Source organism: Brassica napus, chromosome C1 (assembly GCF_020379485.1).
Source record: "Brassica napus cultivar Da-Ae chromosome C1, Da-Ae, whole genome shotgun sequence".
Classification (NCBI taxonomy): domain Eukaryota; kingdom Viridiplantae; phylum Streptophyta; class Magnoliopsida; order Brassicales; family Brassicaceae; genus Brassica; species Brassica napus.
The window spans coordinates 46597328-46620448 of record NC_063444.1 but is presented as its reverse complement, the minus strand read 5'-3'; the positions used below and the strand labels follow the sequence as shown (position 1 = coordinate 46620448).

At 37.7% G+C, this 23121-nt stretch overlaps 4 protein-coding genes across 7 annotated transcripts; 2 read left to right on the top strand and 2 right to left on the bottom strand.

Annotated features, from left to right (window-relative positions):
- The first annotated feature begins 6968 nt into the window (after positions 1-6968).
- Positions 6969-7598, top strand: LOC106375062 (arabinogalactan protein 12). Its single transcript, XM_013814963.3, has one exon. The coding sequence runs from the start codon at positions 7234-7236 to the stop codon at positions 7420-7422; it is 189 nt and encodes a 62-aa protein (XP_013670417.1). The 5' UTR covers positions 6969-7233; the 3' UTR covers positions 7423-7598.
- An 883-nt stretch (positions 7599-8481) lies between these two features.
- On the bottom strand, positions 8482-18857 carry LOC106377438 (MAP3K epsilon protein kinase 1). Of its 4 annotated transcripts, XM_013817677.3 has the most exons (25): positions 15731-15869; positions 14389-14497; positions 14179-14316; positions 14056-14076; positions 13841-13914; positions 13680-13770; positions 13534-13617; positions 13363-13464; positions 13145-13276; positions 12983-13054; positions 12804-12907; positions 12581-12680; positions 12390-12506; positions 11813-12019; positions 11689-11733; positions 11554-11574; positions 11395-11475; positions 11201-11284; positions 11011-11117; positions 10844-10924; positions 9906-10512; positions 9712-9846; positions 9217-9626; positions 9032-9146; positions 8482-8952 (listed from the first exon to the last, which is right to left on the bottom strand). In XM_013817677.3, exons 2-25 carry the CDS (start codon positions 14434-14436, stop codon positions 8776-8778), a joined length of 3153 nt encoding a protein of 1050 aa, XP_013673131.1. In that variant the 5' UTR covers positions 14437-14497; positions 15731-15869; the 3' UTR covers positions 8482-8775. The 4 variants fall into 4 exon arrangements, with proteins under 4 accessions (XP_013673131.1, XP_048600584.1, XP_013673129.1 ...); XM_048744627.1 differs by lacking the exon at positions 15731-15869 and adding an exon at positions 18746-18857 and having other exon boundaries at positions 11395-11574; XM_013817675.3 differs by having other exon boundaries at positions 11395-11574.
- Positions 15793-17375, top strand: LOC106377439 (transcription repressor MYB5). Its single transcript, XM_013817678.3, has 2 exons — positions 15793-16088; positions 16631-17375. The coding sequence occupies exons 1-2, from the start codon at positions 15793-15795 to the stop codon at positions 17088-17090; spliced, it is 756 nt and encodes a 251-aa protein (XP_013673132.1). The 3' UTR covers positions 17091-17375.
- An 836-nt stretch (positions 18858-19693) lies between the features above and the next one.
- Positions 19694-22296, bottom strand: LOC106377441 (serine/arginine-rich SC35-like splicing factor SCL30A). Its single transcript, XM_013817679.3, has 5 exons — positions 22178-22296; positions 21625-21787; positions 21229-21306; positions 20236-20535; positions 19694-20147 (listed from the first exon to the last, which is right to left on the bottom strand). The coding sequence occupies exons 2-5, from the start codon at positions 21768-21770 to the stop codon at positions 19886-19888; spliced, it is 786 nt and encodes a 261-aa protein (XP_013673133.1). The 5' UTR covers positions 21771-21787; positions 22178-22296; the 3' UTR covers positions 19694-19885.
- Positions 22297-23121: the final 825 nt, after the last annotated feature.

Below are 23121 nucleotides of genomic sequence, written 5' to 3'. Positions count from 1 at the left end.
AAACTTTTCATAACAATTGGTGAACGGTCTAGAAGATGGTGGCAGAATATCGAGCCATCGCCAGGAAACAGAGCTCTAGAAACAACTTTACCCACCGCGATGTGGCTTTGCATGGAAGAAATCAGAAGAAATTAGATTAACTAAGAGTGAACATCATAGTAATTGCATCAAGTTTAAGAGGCTTGCTGAATCAGTTTTTGTTTTTATATAACATGAATAATAAGATTTGTCTCTTCTGTTACTTGAAGGCTGAATCTGCTGAGTTAGGATGTGATCAGTTAGTTTATAACTCCCTCTCTTTTCAAAACCCTTGTAGAGTTGGAACCAGGTTCAAGTGGTTATGAATATGTCTGCTTCTTGTTGATTCTCTTGGTTAATATAAATATATGGGCCGGCCTTTACTAGGCTGCAATAGTGGACTGCTTGGATGTAGCTAGCAAAATTTTATCATATATTTTCGTGGTTACATTTATGTGGGATTGGTTTCACATTTAGACTTCGTTCATTAGTAAGAGCATGTTTAATAGAGGGTTATTGGGATCAAGTACTTAGCGGAATATAAAAATCCGTTTTTTAATTTTTAACTTAAAAAACTAGAAACCGGTTCTTAACTCGAGACGGGTTTTTATATTCCATTAAAAACCTCACTATAAAAACCTTCCATTAAACATGCTCTTACTAAATTGGATTCAAATTTCACCAACGTTCAATTTCCAAAGTAAAAGGCAGTCGAAAAAAGCAATCCAATTCAAACTCCACTAACGTTCAATCTCCAAAGTAAAAGTGAACCAAAACATTTTAGTGTACTGGTCACCAAAATTTTTATATGTGAAACTTTACAAATAAAAAAGATTTTAATTCACGTAATTTTCTTGTGGAATCATATATTAGAAAAGCATTTGGAGGTCTAGTTTTATTCTAACTATAAAAGTATAGAGGACTGATATTTCCACAATCTTAAAAGCATCTAATGATTCGAAATTTCTAACCATTTTTTTTTAGACTCTATATGTACGTTTCGATTGTTTGCTCCCCAAGACTAATCCAAATATAAATTGACTAATTAATATGACGTATGTAAATAAAATTATAAATATAGAAGATCTTTCGCCATAAAAAAATAAAATCTAGAAAATCAACATTCATGAAATGGTTTTAGCAAAAAAAAAAACATTCATGAAATGGTGAAAGTAAATATGTCTATATAGTTTGCATGAGTATTTTTATATTATAAATTTGTTCATAAAAAGGGAAAAGAACAACTCATGTTGGTTTGGAATTGATGAAGAAACAACAATTAGTTTCATTGGTTGGGGCCACATTCTAGTGAGACCTCATGCTTGTAATGATTCATGTTTGGTATTCAAGCTTTACGGCTAGTTTTCTTAATTGTATAACGAAAACAAATAGTATAACATATAATATTGTGGGCTGAATAATTCATTAGATAACTTACGTACAATATTTATAGTGATACATAGCTAACCTAACTATTACATATTGACAAATATAACCTTATTAGGCATATACTCTACACTCTCCCTCAAGATGGAGGGAGTTTGCTCACACCAATCTTGTCCATAAGTTCTTTGAATCTTGCTCGTGGTAACGGCTTCGTAAGGGCATCGGCAAGTTGATCTTTAGTGGAGACATGCGAAACGCGAAGAGCGCCAGACTGAACATTGCCACGAACAAAATGGAAATCAAGTGCTAGATGCTTCATCCTAGAGTGGAACACAGGGTTGGCGCTAAGATACGTCGCTCCAACATTATCACAATATATAGTCGGAGTGTTGGTGAGAGTAACTCCAAGTTCAGTAAGGAGAGAACAAACCCAACGCAGCTCAGCTGCTGTGTTTGCCACCGATCGATACTCCGCTTCTGTGGAGGAACGCGCGACTCCAGTCTGCTTGCGAGAAGACCATGCTATCGGCGTAGAACCCATATAGACAATGAATGCGTTGGTGGAGACATAGTCGTCGCTGTCTCCAGCCCAGTCCGCATCCGAATACGCATGCAATGTGTGAGGCGAGTGTTTCCGTATGTAGATACCATTTGAGAGAGTACCAGCAAGATATCGGAGAATGCGTTTTGCGGCCTTCCAGTGTTCATCCGTGGGACGATGCATGAACTGAGAGAGACGGTTAACACTGTAGGCGATGTCTGGTCGTGTAAAAGCCAAGTATTGCAGACTATCGATCACCATGCGATACTCCTTCGGATTGTCGAGCACTTGACCCGAGGTAAGCGAGAGCTTCGGAGAGGTTGCCAGAGGCGTGGAAACATGCTGAGCTTCCTGCATATTCACTTTGGCGAGCAGGTCAATAATGTACTTCCGTTGCATTATGTGAAGTCCATTTGACGTGCGTGTGACCTCAAGACCTAAAAAGTAGGTCAAGTCCGTCGGTTTCTTCAAGGAAAAACGCTGGGACAGAACATGTATGCAAGCATAGACAAGCTGGGAACTACTACCGGTGACGATAATATCATCGACGTAGACAAGAATGTAGATGATGTTGATTCCGTCTATGTAGATGAACACCGATGTGTCCGCAGTGGAGTTAGTGCATCCCAGCTGACATAGGAACGTCTTGAGTTCTTGGTACCAAGCCCGGGGGGCTTGTTTGAGACCATAGAGAGCCTTCCGGAGACGACACACATGATGAGGACGATCTGGATCCACAAAGCCCAGAGGTTGCGTGACATAGACCTCGTCTGAAAGTGTTCCCTGGAGAAAGGCATTGTTGACATCGAGCTGTTTGATTGGCCAAGACCGAGTGACCGCAAGATGAAGGACGAGACGAATTGTGATAGACTTGACCACCGGCCTAAATGTCTCTGCATAGTCAATGCCATACTCCTGCGTATATCCTCGAGCAACCCAGCGAGATTTGTACCTGTCAACATCACCACTAGGCAAAAATTTAACAGTGTGAACCCATCTCGTATGAATAACATGTTGATCTCGTTCGCGGGGAACAAGTTCAAATGTTTTATTAGCAATTTGAGCATCATACTCGGCACTCATTGAGCGCCTCCAGTTTTCATCTCACATAGCCTGATTCAGGGTCGTAGGAATGGTGGGTTTGAGTTGTGAAGTAGTGGCTACGAGGGTAAGCTTTTTAGTAGGTTTGGTGATCATGTTTTTGGCTCGGGTTTGCATGGGATGATGATTGTCAAGAATTTTTGTGGATTCAACAGAGGTGGTTGCAGGAATGGAGGAGGCAGTAGTGGTAGTGTTTACTGGGTGGGTTTGAGGAACAGGTGGTAGAGGGTTTAAAGAATTACCTGCTGAAGACCGCGGAGAAGTACTTGATGATGTAGCCATTGAATCAATTCCCACAGCAGGCTCGTTACCCGATTCTGCTGGGACAGAACCAGTGGGCAACGGAGCTTGTTGATGTTGCAGGTGAGGACTTCCGCTCGGGGGAGGCAGAGAGGTGGGTTGTACGAGTGATGTCGGGTCGAGAGGAACCAAGGTGGGTGGTGAGAACGACGGTTGAGACGGTTCCACTGCAGGAGCCGGGGAGGATTTATGAGCAGCGTAAGGAAACTGATTCTCCACAAACTGAACGTGGCGCGAGACATAAAGTCGGCCAGTAGGTAGATGGAGACACATGTAGGCACTCTGTGTGAGTGAATACCCCATGAAGATACACGGCAGTGATCGAGGTTGAAGCTTGTGGGTATTATACGGTCTGAGCCACGGGAAACAAAGGCACCCGAAGACTCGTAGCTTCAAGTAGTTAGGAGGTCGTCCAAAGAGCTTAGCGTATGGTGAGATCGCATCTGTAACTTGAGAGGGTAAGCGGTTGATGAGATACACCGCGACAGCAAAGGCATAGGTCCAATATTTGGTCGGGAGTGATGCTTGATGAAGAAGAGTTAATCCCGTTTCAACTATATGGCGATGCTTGCGCTCGGCGATCCCGTTGTGTTCGGGTGTATGAGGAGGTGACGTGAAGTGGGAGATGCCATGTTCGGAGAGAAAGCTCCTTAGCGCCACGAACTCGCCACCATTATCAGCGAAGAGGTTTCTTATCTTGCTGGCAAAATGAACCTCAACCAAGGCTTTGAACGCGATGAATGTTTCTCGGACCTGTGACTTTTGCTTGAGCGGATAACACCATGTGTAACGCGTATAGTGGTCGACCAAGACCAAGTAGTACTTGTACTGATCGACGGATATGATAGGCGAGCTCCACACGTCTGTGTAGATGTATTGAAGCGGTTGTGTGGATGTGATAGAGTTTGTATAAAACGGTAGTTTATGACTTTTATTAATGAAACAATGAGAACATGGGTTTGTTTTTCTGAAGAAGACAAAGGCAAAGAAAACTTAGAAACAAGAGTTTGCAAAATAGGTAAAGAAGGGTGGCCCAATCTGGAGTGCCAGGAAGAGTAGGTTGTTTTTGGTGATGGTGAAGCAAAGAGGGAAATGATGTTTTGGTTTGTAACCGGCCACTCGTACAACTCGTCTCTAGTTCTGCCTTGGAGTGATCTGTCCCCCGTGCTGAGATCCTTCACCTGAAAGTGTGCAGGAAAGAATTCAACGGACACATTATTAGTATTGTATAAGCGGTAAACAGAGATAAGATTCTTGTGTAAATTAGGAACATATAAAACATCATTCAAGGTGAAAGAATTTGAGGGCGTTTTGAGATAAGTAGAACCAGTATGCGAGATGGGAAGACCGGAGCCGTCTGCGATAGTGACCTCTTCGCCGCCGGTATAGGGCTGATGCAGCGCTAAGTTGTTGAGGTCAGTGGTGAGATGGTGCGTGGCTCCACTGTCCAAGATCCAATTATTTGGATTGTATTGTTGAGCAGCGACAAAGTTAGCTCTCGGCTGCCAGAAGTGGGGCTGAGGAGAGGAGTTGCGCGTAGTGGGGTTGAACTGATTTTGCGAGCTCTGGAGTTGGGAGCATCGACGTGCACTGTGACCGTGAACCCCACAAAGCTGGCAACGGCCTTGATAGCCACGAGTTGGCTGATCGGAGCGAGGAAAACTACTGTTGGTTTGCCACGATTGAGTGTTGCGGTTGTTGTTGTTGCGGTTGCCATTGGAGTTGTGGCGATTGTTGCTGTGGCCAGAGGATGAGCGGTGCGAGACAACATTAGCAGTTATCTGTACTGTGGGAGGGGTCTTGCTTTGGAGTTTAGCTTCATAGTTTAAGAGTTTCTCGTGAAGTTCAGCAACGGTGGGAGTGGAGTCACGACTTTCGATTTGATCTACAAGTTGCTTGTACTCCTCGGTTAAGCCCTCCAAGATATGTTCAATTTGATCCTCCAGATCGTAAGGTTTTCCCAGTAACGCAACTTGATCAAATCGGGTAGTGAAACCTTGTACATACTCATCAATGGTTTTGGTACCTTTCTCCCAATGTTTGATCTGCTCCCGGAGTTGTTTGACGTGTCCTCTGCTGGGCTTTGCGTACGTAGCCGACAGTATTTCCCAAATCTGCGAGGAAGTGGTCGTGGTGGAGAGTATCGGTTGAATCGATACAGTGATGGCGCCAAGTAAAGCGCTGTAAACGAGCTTGTCCTGACGTTTCCAGATCGTATACGCCGGATTTGCTGTGAGAACACCATTGGTGTTGATGGTTTCTGGTGGGATGATGACAGAGCCATCGAGATAGCCCGCAAGATCGTAGCCATCAAGCAAGGCTGAGACCTGGCGAGACCACATCAGGAAGTTTGAAGCCGTAAGCTTTGTAACGTTTGTCATGTTAACGTTGAGAAGGGTCTTTGTTTCAGAGACCACAATGGTTTCAGTGGAGGAAGCCGGTGACTGCGACATGAATGGCGGTTGGGGAAGAAGAAGTTTTGAAAAAGGGAGTGGCGGCTTAAAAAATTTCAGATCCCTAGGGATGTTACTCTGATACCATATAATATTGTGGGCTGAATAATTCATTAGATAACTTACGTACAATATTTATAGTGATACATAGCTAACCTAGCTATTACATATTGACAAATATGACTTTATTCGGCATATACTCTACATAACACTTCTGTTTTATAATGATTTTAAACAAAAAAATGGCCGACATTAGAAGACATATTAAACAAGTGTGAAAACAAAGATCTTAGGATCTTGGGAAAAAGGGTGGTTGGTCATTTTCATAGTATGATATGATATGAAAGTTGGGTTAAAGGATTATCATTAGTTCAATGAAAATCTAAAGGCTAAACGGCTATTGATCATTTAGTTACGCTATCACTTTTACAGTTAAGTTCTATGACATTACAAAATTGACAAAGAATAAAAAAGACTATAACTAATTAAGTTAAAGTCCCAATCCCTGACTCCGAGTTCTTGAAATTCATCTCAACCTACGTTTTGAGTGTTCACACGTTATCTTTAGATTACCGAATCATGAGTCGACAATAAGGATACGCAATCTTGATTGAGCTTAATTTTTCCAGAACAAGCCAATTGTTAAACGTGGTGATCATACATAATTATACAAATCATACATTATAATCTAAAGCTCGATACATCGAATACGAAAGGATAGAAGTCATAACTAAAAATAGACAAAGCATATTATATATTTTTCTAACGTAGAGTTTACCATCTGTACTAAACCATGTTGTAAAAAGAATCACATCTGAATCAAGATGAATGCCAAAGACATTTTCTAGAATCTAAATCCTTTAAATAAAATATCTCCGCGAATGTTCAATACTTACGTATGTTGAAAGCAACATTTTTTCTAATCTACCGTATGAATTAGAACAAGATGATTACTATAACCAAACTAATAATATAAATTAATAGTACAATACGGTATGAATTAGAATATGAAACTTTAGTAATGAATGAGTGGTGAGGTTGTAAAGAAAGACCAGAGTGGTTGAGAAAAACAACAATATAGTTTAGGCCAAGAGACAGCCAATCTCTGCCAGCTGTTAAAACTCTTTGGACAACATGTTTTGTTTCTTTCTTGTTCACGAATAATATATACCCCAATTTATATTCACATTTACAAAGTTACATTTCAAAATATTTTATGCTAACTTGCTAAGTGCTTCCTTTGCTAAATAAATTAGGTAAAAAATGAAATAAACTATTTTATAGAGCTGTCTTTATAAACCAACATTCCCACTATTGGCTTATAAATACCCTTTCAAAACCACAAGGCCACCACAAACTCATCACCGCACCAAAACCAAAACCACACAAATAATCCATCTGACTAAATTTCTTCCAAGTGAAAAAAGAGGAGAGATGGAGTCAATGAAGATGAAGCTTATGGTGGTGTTGACGGTGGCTATTGTGGCTTTCTCAGCCGTAGGAAAGGTGGCGGCTCAGACATCAGAGTCTCCAGCTCCAAGTCCTACTTCCGATGCTGCAGCGATGTTCGTCCCAGCATTGTTTGCATCTGTTGCTGCTTTGGCATCTGGCTTTCTCTTCTAAAACCAATCTCTACATACCATAGGGTTTGTTACTTGTTTTGCCTTTACCTCTGTTTATTTTATTTTTTATCGCATGAGCTTTTTTTATTGTTTCCAATATTTGGACTACTTTATATTATATTTCTTTTAATTTAAACTTTGAATATTAATGAAATTGCATGAGAGTGTTTCTGTTTATATGTTTCATAGTTAATACTACAAAATATGCTTATGGGGTTATTCATTAAGTCCGTACAAATGATAATAATAACCGACCTGATCACATCTTCGAGTAGTATGATCAATAATGCGATGAGCTGTGAAATTTTGGAGGGTCTTGGTGTCGTTGAATTATGTGTGGCCACTGGTATCATCATTGTTCTTATCGACATATCACGTTATGGCCTTGGAGTTTACCGAATAAAATCATAGTGGAATAAATTCTCACAGTATATAGAATATAATAAACCGAAGAAAAATTGTGGGTACAAGAAACTCCAAAAGGAGAGACATCTCTTGCAAACTTAAGTGTATCAAACTTGCATTTAAACTCAATCGTGTCAATCGTACCCTAATACACTATTCAAATACTGATTAACTGATATTTATGTAACTAGCTAAGAGTTGAAACGTAAACTAAATTTAGTGTCAAAGACATATCAAATTAATTTTACACAGACCAACTTAAGTTATAGAATAAACAAAAGGTATATATATTCGGAGTATGGGATGATGGTATGCAGACAGTAGCATGTTAAGCCATGTGAGATGCACAAAAGCAATGATGGGACCATGCCTTTAGTTTTTTTTTTTCTCTCAGTTTCATGCTTGTGTACTTCCTAGGAATACCCGGGAAAGCTTTTGTAAGTGGCTGCCACTTTTTTATGGTTTTAATAGTATTTTGCTTTTGTGTTCTTGATGAGACACAGTGTTGATGGAAAGAATCCAATCCTCTTAAGCAAAAGCTAAAGATGAGTACATTCATTCAAAAAAATGAATACAACTTTTCTTTTGATTGGCTGAATATAACTTACCACATAAGAAATTCGGAGCAGCTGTGTGGATGTTGAATATAGAACGCTTTGCTTACAAAATAGCTTCTCCATTCATTTTAAAATATATCACAAATCAAAATCTTTTAAACATACTAATTACTTCAATATATTTCCCCCCAAAAAAAACCCAGAAGCGTTGGCATCTCTAGGTACTAAAACTCTCCAAGAGTGCAACACAAGTTAACAGTTTAAAGTTTTCATTCGCCACCACCTTCAGGTGAAATCATTTTGTAAATGAAGAAGAAGATATACACACTTAAGGGGGTGAACTAGTCTTCCAAAAAAATGGGAGTGAATGTACAGTCCCAAGGGATAATAACTCACAAGACTGTGTTGATGTATAGTGCTTTAAGCAGAGAGGTTGCCATCTGCTTCACCAGAACTTGCCCTCCTGAACTTTGTCCAGCACGTCGTTCTCCTATCAGATTCTGCAGCTTTTGAGGCAGGTCATTCTCTACTATCAGTTGCTTTGGCTTTGGATGGTGCTCGTACACAGCCTGAGAGTCAAAACAAAAAAAAAACACTCAACACACAAGCAAGAACTTAGATAATTAATATCTGATGGTTAATATTAACCTTGATGAGTTTCAGGAGATTAAGTCTAACAATCGCATCTTGGTGGTCTAGCCTTGAAACAAGCAACGAAGTCAATCCATTCACAGCTAGTGTCTTGTTGATCCTATACGATTTCCTGTATTCAAAAATCACAAGAATGAGACTAAAGAAAGCTGCAACATCACAATGTAATCCTAATTACTTACGTTATAATCTTCAAGAACGGTTCCAATATGTGCACAAAGTGTCTCTCAGGACAGCTCTTGAAGAACCTAACTAACTTCTGAACCGCATCCTTCTTGAGCAACGCCTGCTCCACCTTGTGGTTGCTGTCATTGTCATGCGCCAAGCAAACAGCAAGCGAATCCAACGCTATTACAGACCAAGACTCATCATCGAGCAAACTCATGTACACGTCAAGACCGCCGTGAGCTCTCAACTGCTCTCTTGAGTAATGAGATGCATGTGCCATGTCACATAGGAGTGGCAGTGCATATTGTTTTAGAGAAGAGGCTGACATGATGAAATGCATCAGGTGCGGTATGATTCCGTGTTCAGCTGCTTGTTCTTGCCTCCTCTTGTTGATCTTGCACAGGTTGAATAAGGCACTTAGCACCTACATCAATTTTAAACTATTAGTAATCCAAACTATTAAGTTTAATTTTTTTAGTTAATCTATATGCAAATTCTAGGGAGGTAACCTCGTGATGGATCTGATAAACAAGATTCCCTTCCTTAAGGTCAAGGTTAGGGATCAAATGTTTGATTGCATTTGCACGCTGAAGAGTCTCTAAGCAGTCTGGATCAGTGGATAAATGATTGATGCACTCCAGTATCTGCAAAAGGAAGTGTAAGTATGTGACATGAAGATTATTTTAAGGATCTTCACAAGTACCTTTAACAGAATAGGAGATTCTACACGGTTGAACATCTGGAAAAGTAGTATGAGTAAGCTTTGGCTGCACATGTGTGATTTGACTGTTGTATCAGCTCGAGCAAATACAAGAAGCAGATCAGCTACTTTCTCCAAGTATTCACTTGCAACATCTCCAGAGACCATATGGGCAAGTGAACAAATTGATGTGGTACTTCCAGGTCTAGCTTTTTCTGTGGCAAGTGCTGCAACACTGCTCAATCTAGGCCTATCACCATCTGGTTGATGGATATCTGTTCTTTGAGAATCTGAAGTTGAAGGATCATGAGAAGGCTCTTCACCACAACCATGACTTGTTGTCAACACATCAGGCTGATCAATCACACTGAGTGAAGACTCAAGCTGGCCAAGTTGACCAGAGTGTGCTTGTGGAGCTTGACCATCTACACTCAGTGGACCCCCTGATGTAGAAGCAAGCCGGGTTGCTTCATTCAAGCTAACAAGAGTGTTGATCAGCCTAGGAAGAATTCCACTCTTTGCAGCTATTCGGCAGAAGTCATTTATGGGGGTGGACTTTTTGAGTTTGAATACTTGCCACATCCCATCAATAGCTAAGTGAACCATCTCCCTGAAAAAAGAAAAAATCTCAAATCATTAGAAAATTAGTAGCACATAATAGAGCTAAATCAAGAATTTGGTCAGCTACTGAGCAATGTATCCACCATTTTCAATAGAACAAGCACAGACCACAAGTTAGGTAGTAGACAGGTTCAAATTACAAAAACAGATGCTGATGGTATGTTCAACAAATCGTTTTTTTTTTTTTAAAAAATTGTTTCCTTTATTACTGATTTGCCGACTAAACCGATTTTTAGAACACTGAACATGATTTCTACACTTACTATATTGAAACTTGAAAGGATTTAAAACACCACAAGAAGATGGTAGAGAGTACACACCTGTGTTTGGCATAATCTGCTTCAATAAATCCCACCAAAACTGGTATTCCACCACAGGCTATGAACATTTGCAACGTTGAGCTGTTAAAGAAGGTACCAAATCAACTCTATAACTTATAGAAAAAAATGAGGAAGCAAGTAATAAAAATTTAATTAACTATTGTAACCTAGATTGACAAAGCTGCTGCAAGAAGTAAGCTGCTTCCATGCGAATTTCTTGAGAATGATCATCCCTCTCAGGACCGGAACCAGCAAAATTCATTACCACAGGAATCTGCCATATCACTTGGAATAATCAACAAATAAAATAACAGACTCGACTATTTGAGCACTCTGCAACCAAATAGAAGAACTTACAAGACCAACAAGACAAGCATTTTCCTTGAACTCAGTGTTATCTTTAACAGTCTCATTTATTAGCTGCAGCACCGCATATATTACCTAAAACACACAAGAAAAGATTTAATAAATCATAAGCCAGTAAGTATTCATTCACATCAAGCACTGTAAACTGATGACTACTAATGATGGAAGACAACAAGTAAACATACTGGAGATTTAGGAGCATCGAGTAGATCCATCAGAGGGAGGAAACCGTGCTGTGTCACAAATACTGCCTTTTGTACAGGTCTCTGACGAAAAATGACAACAAGTTTCTCAGAGGAAGATACTATTGCATCTTCTGATTCATCTGGCCTTAAGAAGCTCACCAATCTGCTGAACTCCACTGCCTACAAAAAAAAAAATACTCAAACCGATTTATACTAAGGTTTGGAACCACTGAAACATGGAAACAACTAAAAGGAAGCTGAGAGGCAATTTCATTCTCAGAGGATGAAGTGTACCTGCAAAGGGTAAAGATTTTCTGCGGGTACATTTTCATTAAATACCTGTAAAACAAGATAGAAAATGTGTCACCAGTATATATTACTTGTAGTACCAAACCTGTATTCTCTGGAAAAAGCATACCAAACCATCAATGCCAACAACATCATCTTTCAAGACACCCATCATTAAAAGGAAAGGGTCACCACCATCATTCTTTCCACCATCTGCGACAGGAGAATAACCCTTGATGGCATGTGATGGAGGCATTGATGTTGAGGCTTCATTCCCAGGAGTATTACTAAATCCACTCAGTTCATTCCCACCAACTCTAGATGGAGTTTCCACAGCCTTTAAGATAGAAACAAAAAAAAAAAAAAAACCTAGTCAGTTTCCAAGTCTTCAACTCTGTACAAGGCAGCAATGAAAACAATTTTCTTCAAATACAGCTTTTAGTCTGAGCACACCATTCAACAAAGTAAAGAAAATTATTGAAATAACACCATAATTTTGTAAAGAAAAAGACAACAACAACAAACAATACCTGTCTCAATATAGAGGTGTGAAATTTTCCAAAAAAAAAACAAATGTAACTCAGTAGAACTTAAGAGTCAAGAACAAGAAACTTATCAATCAGCTCAAAACATAGTATACTTCCCTGTGACTAGCCATATTATCTAAGAAGAAAGCACTAGAATGAGAATGACACAACACAACTGACCTTTCTAAGCATGTGGTCTTCATCTTTTTGGACAAGACTATGTGATGGCTGGTCCACCTGGATGGAAGCTTCGGTTTCAGGATTTCCAGGTGCTTCATAATGTTCAGATGCCTTCTGCTGTTCATCTCTAAATTATTTATTTGCATCTTAAAAAAGAATGGCTAATGGTAATTGCAGCTGAGGAATCTTACAGTTTTTGACATCCCAACTTTTTCTGCTGAAAGGCTTTCAGTTACATTTTGACTTCCTTCATCATCTTTCTCTGAACTTGCAGCTGCTTCTTTCATATATCTGCAAAGGACATAGTAGTACACAAGGACATCATTAAAGATGAACACTAGTGCGTTACCTAACATGAGATAGATAGTAATCTTCTTCCAGAATTCAAAAGTTAAAGATAACACAGGTTCTCACTTGATAGCTTCACTATTCCTAAGTGAGGACTGCAATGCCCGTCTAGAGTTCCTTATCCAAGGGTGAGAGAGCAATGTTTTTGCATCAGGCCTCTGCCTTGAATCCTGTAATGTGCACAATACAAATCAGATGTACATACCAGTGCAGAGGGACTAAACATGGTTGCATTAAAACTGTACCTTCTTGAAGCACTGTCGTAGGAAGTCTGTAATATCTGGAGAAAGACTATCAGGAATAGGAGGGCTATCATCCTGAATACCATAGAAAGGCCATAGTTTATCACTATTGCCTAAATTTTATCGACTTAACTAAATGCAAACTCATAAAACATTGTCAAAAACCTGAACAATACGATAGAGAGCTGCACTGGGTTGCATATCAAAGTAAGGAGGTACACAAGTAAGAAGTTCAATAACAGTGCATCCAACGCTCCAAATGTCAGAAGCAGCACAAACTCCGATCAATTCAATAACCTGAAAACAATCAGGTAAAAAGTGTTGCAAAAAAAATTAACGTAATACAGAGAATATGGTGGTGATGACGAAGGTCAAAGGTGTACCTCAGGAGCCATCCAGTAAGGAGATCCAACCACTGAGTTAGTGTCAAACTCAGACTCGTTTAGTTTAGTGGCAACTCCAAAGTCAGCAAGCTTAACAAGACCCTGAAGTATCAAACAAGTATTAAGTATCTTGAAACCAAAATAATAATAATAAAAAAAATGGACACATGCCTCCTTTGTGGTCAAAATATTTGCACCCTTGATATCACGGTGTATGACACCTTGCTCATGTAGATATACTAAACCTTCCAAGACCTGTATTCACTAGTGAGTACACAGTGTCATAGAGAAACTTAAGTAGAATATAGACACTGAACCTGAGCAATGTAAACAGCCACCAATGATTCTGGGAAAGGTCCAAATTTATTTGGTTTAACATTGTTTGCAAGAGAGCCATTCTCAACATACCTGCAGAAATATGATTTGAACTTGAGCTCCAGCATAGACCAACAAAACAAACACACGAAAAACAACTTACTCAAGAATGATGTGAAGGTGAGTCTTTGTCTTCCATGACCCAAGATACTTGACAATGTTTTTATGGTTCAAATTCTACAATAAAATTCAAAAAAAAAAAAAACAGTATCTCAGAAGGTGGTTGTAATGATTTTAAGTTCACAGATACTTAACACTATGACCTCAACTTTGTAAACCAGTGAGAAACAGAGTCATTGTTAAAGCTAAAGAAGGTACCTTCAAGAGATCAATTTCTTGCTGGTGTATACGTTCCACATGTAACATCACCAAGATTCAAGTCAATACAGAAGTTGGTAAATGCGAAATACAATGGTCACACTTTAGATAAAAGTAACAAACCATAATAGTGTTGAGATCATCATCTTGAACAACATTCTCCAACGAGACTTGTTTAATGGCAACAAAGTCTCCATTCTTCAAGTCTAATCCTTTATACACTCGAGCATAAGCTCCTTTACCAATTTCATCTCCAAGCATCTATGTACGTTCAGAAAATCATATTTCAACTTTTAATAATTATAACAGAACAAGCTGAAAGCAAAAGCTTACGTATTTGTTGTCGGGAGACTTTGATTTGTTGAACGGAGATGACGTCATCTCTTCTCGTTGCAGATAGAAGGAGAAAGAGAGATATTCTGAGGTTGGTAGTCAGCCAGCTCTGAGATCGCAGTGGTGAAAACAAATAATACTATTGGTAAATTTTTAAATAAACAACAAAATAAAATAAAAAAGGAAAGAATACAAATCAGGTTTTTTAGTTGGAAAGTGACTGTCGTTCCTATCTTTTTTTATGGGGTCCATTCTTTTTTTTCTTTCTTTACGTAATTACCCCACTGTTTCCTCATTTGTGAAAAAAATATCTGGCATTCTGTCCAATTACTGAGATTTTTGTGGTTTTAAAAGTCGTGTAAATATTAAATGCTTATTTCATTAGTTTATGTCATTGTTAATAAATTGTATATATTAAAAATCAAAGTGGTTAGTATTCATTAAAGTAATATCAACAATTAATGTTATATCAAAGTGGTTGATGTAAAAAAAAATCAAAATTAAAGTGGTTTGTATTCATTAATGTAATATCAACAATGTTAAACACTTTGTCTTAATTCAACTTTTTCATTTGGAGGAGTTGGGATAAGCGGATGTAAGACCATGCGCATCAGGGAATGATAAGAGGAGTTCACACGCGTTCCAAAAAGAAAAAAAAATTATAATATGCTACAGTTATGACTCTGTCTCGCCACGCTCTTTCCGAATGAACTCGGATCATTACTGTTCAGCGGGCTCCACGCCACGTGGCGGCCCGCTATTGGTCAATTTTTTTTTTTTTTAAACCAAAAAAATCAAACGAAAAAAAAAAAAAAATCAAATTATGAATCCCAACCGGGGTTCATTAATGCCGGTGCTTTTATATGGCCACTCAAACTATGATTTCATAGAATGTGATCTTTAATTCTAATAATTAAGAAACCATCTTACCTGCGTTGTCAGTTTTGAGCATATTGAGATGAAACATTTGTTTCGGTTGTATGGTTAACATGAATACATCATTTAACATCTAAATTGATTAAAAATATATACATCCCCGTTTTAAAAAGATATATGTTTTCGAGTTCTTACATATATTAAAAAATAAAAATACATCATTTTATGATTAACTTAGATTTAGATATTGGTGGTGAATTGACGGATCACTCATGGCGAAGGGTTGTAACTTGTAAGTTGTATTACCATCTTGAATGGTCTTTTACAAATCTTAAGAAAAAATAAACAGAATTGAAACTAGAAGCGCGTGATCATCAGACACTAAAACTAGAGAGTGAGCAAAAGGTCGGTAGGTTCATTGGTAACATCACTAGACTAAGGAAAAGAGGGAGAGAGAAAAGCTAACCAATCAAGAAACTCAAGAGCGATCACCAAACCCTAGAGAGAACTCTGTTGAAGACGGCGAACATGACGTCATCCGGAGGAAAGAAGCAGGTCGTGAAGAAGATGATCCCGTGCTGCATGAAGATGGGGATGAAGAGAGGACCATGGACGGCGGAGGAGGATGAGATTCTTGTTAGCTTCATCAAGAAAGAAGGCGAAGGAAGGTGGAGATCGCTTCCCAAGAGAGCTGGTTTACTCCGATGTGGAAAGAGCTGCCGCCTACGGTGGATGAACTATCTCCGGCCGTCTGTAAAACGCGGCGGTATCACTCCCGACGAGGAAGATCTCATCCTCCGCCTTCATCGCCTCCTTGGCAACCGGTGCGAAACATACCTATGTAACGTATATACATATAATTATTCATAAAAAAATAATTTTTTCAATAGTTTTCATATATTTAATCAAACGATTAATCTTTTATATACGTACGTGGATGTGTACTACGAATAAGCTAGTTTTTTAAACTAGGGTTTCATTTTTTCTACATAAACATCAAGAATCTGTTGTTCAAAAAAGAAACATCAAGAATCTTTCATTTTATCACATTTTACTTGGGGTCAATTTACCAATATATACATATGGATCTAATCTTCTTCTTTTAGACATGTTAACTGTCAAAACTATATATATGTTGACTGAATTTTGAACAAAAATAATAACCCATTCTTCAGATTCTTATTATTTAATTGAAAATACTTCTACTTTGCTGGTTATAAGGTTATAGTGTCCTAATGACTGAGTTGTATTTTCTATAAGAATATAAATTATGAAAATGTTACAACAATGAGCTATATATAAGATTGTATTACAGGATTAGTTCGCATACATGATCATGCTAATTCAATATAATGTGTGTTGTAAGGTGGTCACTGATCGCGGGAAGGATACCGGGAAGGACTGATAATGAGATTAAGAACTATTGGAACACTCATCTTCGTAAGAAACTCTTAAGTGAAGGCATTGATCCTCGAACCCACAAGCCTCTTGATGCAAACAATGCTCATCATAAACCCGGAGAAGAAGTTTCCGGTGGACAGAATCTTCTAGAGCCTAATTCTAGTTCTCACACTGATGACACCACCGTTAATAGCGGAAATGAAGCTACCAAGATCACTTTCAGTGTCTTTGGTGGTGAAGACAACGAAGACTTTGGTTTCTGTTACGATGATAAGTTTTCTTCGTTTCTAAATGCGCTTATCAATGATGATCCTTTTGATAGTAATATTCCATTGTCCCAGCCGTTACGGACGCAAGATTGTACTGGTGCGATTGCTGGAACGTCGTCTAGCTTAGAACATGGCCAGAGATTAGAAGATATATGATTTGATCGGTCGTGATGTCTTCTATATCTACCATGCTTCAAGAAGTGTGTAGTCATGTGATTTCAAAGGTCGGTATATATATATGTGTGCTAAGTTGTTTTGTGGCGATCTGTGTGATTACAAAATAAATATATACCTCATGTGTAAACATACTCATATAAGTCGGTATATATATATGTGTGCTAAGTTGTTTTGCAGCAAGGTTTGAGTTTTGATTCTTGTTTAGTTTTTAATCAAGTGCAATGTGAAAACAAAATTATGATAGAAGATATTTTATTTGTTTAATCTCCATAATAATTGCATCCGTTTGTATAACGTATCTAAAAGGCTACTTAACCCTATTCGGGAAAAGTTTACATACAAAGAGGATGCACTCCACTTTCATGTAATTCTAAATTTGAATCAAAACTCAAACCTTGCCATTCTTAATTTTGTTAATCACGTGTATGTACTTGCATGTATAGATGAAGTCATATGGGTTGTATAATAAGTTGAATACTCTCATTTCTTAAGTGCTTTACATTATCACATATATCTCTATATATGTTTCTACTTTCTAGTCCAGTGTTTTGATTGATGATTATATATAATTTTATGTTACTAAGATAGTAAGATGTACGTATATACAGACATTTCAATCACACGAATGTATGTAGTTGCATGTATAGATAAATTCACTTAAAAAAAGATGAATTCTCATGTATATATATGGCTTGGTTTGTGTAATAAGTTGAATTCATAGATTATGTAATTCGCATTTAGCTTTATATATGTTTCTACTTTCTAGACTAGTGTTAATTGGTGATTATATTTTCATGTAACTAAAATGCACATATATGCGTAATGCAATGCATTTTATTATGCAGATTCACTGTTTATGTCTACTTCTTCATTATCTCGTTGGTGACTGGTGGTCCATGCGTTATCATTCCGTTAAATCGAAACGAACACCATGCCGTTTACACACTGAGCCTTTACACGTTTCCTCATTTACGGATTCACAAAAACGCCAGGAGACTAGCGTAAGCAAAAGTAGGCCCACATAATCCGTATTGGGCCTAAGTGGCGTTTACTAACCTACTAAAGCCTACGAAACTAGAATATAGACTAAGCTTAATATAATACCACTACATCCAATCGTTACAAGCGTTAGATTAATTGACGTTTACATAAGTTGACCTAAGCGAACTTCGCATGCGAGTGATCTTCTCTTTGACCCTTCGGTCCACATCACAGCAGCAAAATTAAATAACTGTATAACTGAAATCCTCTGGCATAACCAAACGATCTAGACCAAGAAACAATGATATCTTATTGAATAATTTCTTATTATAAGCTGCATTTTTAAAGATCTTTTGATTTATTGCTAGATATAGTCATTTGTAGATTGGATACTGGATTTATCTCCTAGATCTCTCGTTGTACCATTAAACGAAAAAAAGTTATGAAGTTGTGACTAGAAAACTCAAGAACAAGATTTCAACGAAGAACATTATAACTGACAAATAAACCGAGTATATCCGTATATGCATCAGATACATAACATGCATGAAACATATACATTCTCATCTGCATATACACAGTCACATCTAGTACATGCAACTATGTCAATAATCAAAATAAAATAACAAACAAAATGGATGAGCATTGCGTACCGATATGAAGATGCAGACTCATGCCACTCTTCTTGAAGATTTGAACCTTATTATTCAATGTCTCTTCTTGTTGTTTTTGTTAAGGATATTTCAGTTTTTTTTTTAAATGATATGATATATTGATGGATATGTCTTGATTCTTGAGGATTTGTAATATTAAATAAGAAATTAGGTTAAAAGAAATGCAAGAATTGACCGGTAGCTTTGGCCATCCGTTCGTGTGTTTCAACGGAAAGTTTGATCTTATTATTTAGAGATAAATCAAATCATAAATGTTATAAAAATTTGTTAGGTAGCAACTATGCCAACAAATAGTCTTCATCAGTTTAATTATCTCATATGTGAACGTCCATCTCTTTCTCTCTTGAAAGTTATCGCCAATGCATGTGTCTTTCTACGTCCTTGTCACCTTTCTTTTTTCTTGTTTACAAATGAAAACGAACTCGTTTTCTTTTTCTCCTGGAAGAAACAATTTATCAGTTAAGTTAAGACCATATATGGTCTTTGGTTATGGATAAAGAAAAAGTTTTTACACTAAATTGTATAAACTTGAAGTTATTGATGAGGATAGGTCCTACCTCACATTGTTGTGTATTCCCTGAGCAAAAAAATTTTCTTGGTCATTTAACAATGCAGTTCCATTTTAGTGGATATATTGATGATTACAATAACTATGGTGTACCTACAATAATCTATCATCTGTTGTTACCTTTCCTCGTTTCAAAAGATCGCAAGTATGTCCATTTATTTGATACCTCATGCTTTTCTCAATTCGAAAAGTATGATCTCTGTTTCAAAATGTCAAGCAGTTCAAGCCTTAATCCAAAGACCCACAGATAGAAGTTGAAGTTGAATAACTTAATAATCTCTGCAGAAAATAGCTTGAAAGTGCAATTAGGCCTATTGAAAACCAGTGGGTGACAGTGGATGAGAACTAAAGAGATAAGATGACAAAAACACATATGCAACTACATTGTCATGTCTTAACATCATCCACGGATTAAACATAAAACAAAGAAGTATCAAGAGAACCGTCTTTAAACAAAGAAATAAAGCAAGAGGTTCCAACCTAGTTGCAAACAAATATCTGATAACGCATAGCTAACAAACAAGACTGCATAAACTGATGGATAGATAGAATCACTGGCTTGGAGAACGATCTACATTCCTTTCTCCACGAGGGCTTGGGCTCCTGCTCTGCCTAGGAACCGGGCTCCTGGCTTGTTCAGGAGTGTAGCTCCTGTTCCTTCTCGGGCTCACGCTTCTTCTTGGGCTCCTGCTCCCGCTGTAGCTTTTCTTCGCCTTCTCATGACTTCCACTGCGAGCCCTTGAGCCATTGCGTGGTGGTGAACGAGAGTATGACCTCTCCTTCTCGTATCGTCTCTCCTGTGGTGAGACAGACCTGTAAAAAACCAGAGTTGGATCTAAGAGAATGGTTTTTAATCCATGTAAAGACATTCCGACAGAATGAAGTTCAGACAGGCATATACCTAGACTGATGTCTTTTAGGGGGAGGAGAATTATATTCGCGGCTACGTGATCGCGTTCTACCGCCACGTCGAGGGGGTGGAGAACGAGAGTAGCGAGGAGGAGAACGTCTTCTGTCATTGAATCTGTTGCTCCTACCACCTCGATCCCTTGTCCTCATTTCAGTTGGCTTCTTCCTGTTCTCTTCTGCAAATACAACAGTCAGCTCACGACCAAGAAGAAGATAGCCTTCCATGTGATGTTTTGCCTCCGCAGCATCAGCAGGGTCCACATACTGAATGAAACCAAACCCCCTTGGATCTCTGCAACAAATCAAAAAAAAAAAAATCTCAAGACTATGAAGCAAAAACAAAGTGACCATGGAAAATTTATCACTATGACTAGAAAACTTTGGCATTACAATCTCCTGCAATGGAAGCCATCATGAAAAAAGCAATCACTTGCCTGCAAATTTTCAGAATAAAGAAGACTTCTCCAAGACTTGATATATCTTGAAATTGAACTCAAACTCAACTTCCTTCAAAACCTTCACTACCATAACATCTTCCCAAAGAACTCTAATTACTTCATTGGTCTCTTCACTGTTAAACCTCAACAACTTCAATAAACACACTTTAAGAGTGATCGAACACGGAACATATCGCTACATTATTCCCCTAAAATGACTAGAAGACTGTGAAGTTTTAAGGATACTATAAGACTAAGGAAGGATACTATACTTACTAACGCTGAATATTCAAATGTGGACAAAAAGGCTTTTCAAAGCTCCCAAAGAAAAAAAAATGATATAAAAAGGGAGATTTACAAATCAAGGCAATCAAGAACTGCAAATGTGAAGAAGTAGGAATAGCTATGAACAAGCAGGAATCAGAAAAGGTGGTCTATGAAGTAAAAGAAAACGATAAGAAGAGACAAGATCTAGTTGAAGCAAAAGCAAAATAACGCCTTGGGTGTTTTAACATATAATGTACTAACTACTGACTGAGCATGCTCACCCGGTATAATAATCCCTTGGAAGGTAGATGTCCTTGACAGGACCGAACTGCTCAAATGGCCTCCTAAGATCCTCTTGCCTGGAGAAAAAGAGAGAAGGGCAAGCACAAGTTAATAAATACTAATAGCCAAGAAGAAAAAAAAGAGTCAACCTATTGCAAAGAAATCTGAAAACAAAAATCTGAAAACAGTACATCTAATGAGCCACAAAACAAGCATAAACAGAGCCAAACACATCTATCAAACCTATTATGATTAGTCATACAACAGCTTTTTCTTAATCAGACAAGCCTAAATAAGGAGACACAGAATCATTACAAGGCCATGAAAGCATTGCATAGATATCATATAAATAATCTCATTATCAGCGAGAAGAAGAGGAAGAATAAAGAACATACCTGCAATCATGACGAAGGTTGCGAACCAAAAGACTGGTTGGGAGATCCCTGTCACGACCCCCACCGTAACGGCCACGGGGACTAGGGCTCCGTCCCCTCCTCCCATAGCCCCTTGGTGGTGATGGTGTGTAGCTCCTTCCCCTCATTGATTCTAGACTTGAATCTCTTTAAACATCAAGCAAACAAACATAAACTAAGTTAGACAATGTACCACACATGATTGGATGCTTAAGAAATAGAAGACAAAATAAAAGCTAACCAACTTCAAATTCACCAATCCTAACCCGTAAAAACAATAATCCAGACGAAGAACTCAGGAATTACAGAACATGAAAAAACAACTAACATATGCTTACTCAGCTAAAGCCAATATAGTTTTTCCCCAATTGAATTGCAATTAACATTAAAGATTCAACCTTTCAGCTAACATTCAACGAAGATTACAAAATCTGAGAAAAATTTGATAAATTTCGAAAGTTTTTTTACATATGATAAACGTTGCAATCGTTAATCTACGATAAGAAGAAGCAGGAGAGCCTATACAGCATCTTACCAAAGCTAAGAAAGTATTGGACGAACGACGAATGGCGAAGAAACCCACAGAGGAAGCGGCGCGGAAGGAAGTGGAGAAGAGAGACGATGAGAGATTAGGGTTTTCTTCAATCTTTATTTATTTGTTTTTCTTTTCATTATGTTTTGCTCTCAAGTCCTTTCTTTTGTTATCTTTATCAACTTTTGCCTCCAAATCTTTCCGAGACTTTAGTTTTACACCCATACTTTATAACTCTACTTTCCGAGATCCATTATAACAATTGGTAATCTTCCCAATTTTGTTATTAATATTTTGTTATTAATCCAATAGTTTGAGAATAATATTTTAAACGGTTGTGTACAATTTGTCAATCTAGTTATGGTGGGAGTAATTTAGAAGATCTTAATGGTGTTAGTGAAAGTTGGATTTATTTAATGTTAAATAAGTTATCGTAATACATATGTTTCATTTTAATTGTCATTTTAGATTTGTGCAAACATATTATTTTTAATTTTTATATTTTCCACATCATTACCTATACACCTTACTACATTTCAACCAATAGAAAAATATAGAATAGCATGGCCTGGGGCTAAAATAACTATTTGTATCAGCTGTTCTATCATTCCTTACTGAAAGTCCGGAATAAAGAAAGCGGTTACTGGCGCTGTTACTACTCTTCCTAAAAGCCCTGTTGGCGCAAGGAGAATATAAAGAATCATATAATATATAAAACTAATAATTTTTGTATCGAAATTCTAAAACGACACTTGTTTAAAAAAACGGTTGTTCTACAACGACAATTAGAATAAAAGGAAAGGAGTATTGACTATTGATTTATGGATTTTTTTCATGTTCTTACTATAATATAGTGTTTGTTCTGATGATTATAAAATTTTATACGAAACTTATTGTTATTAAAAATGTTCATATTTTAATGATTATCTAAATATATTAAAATTAAT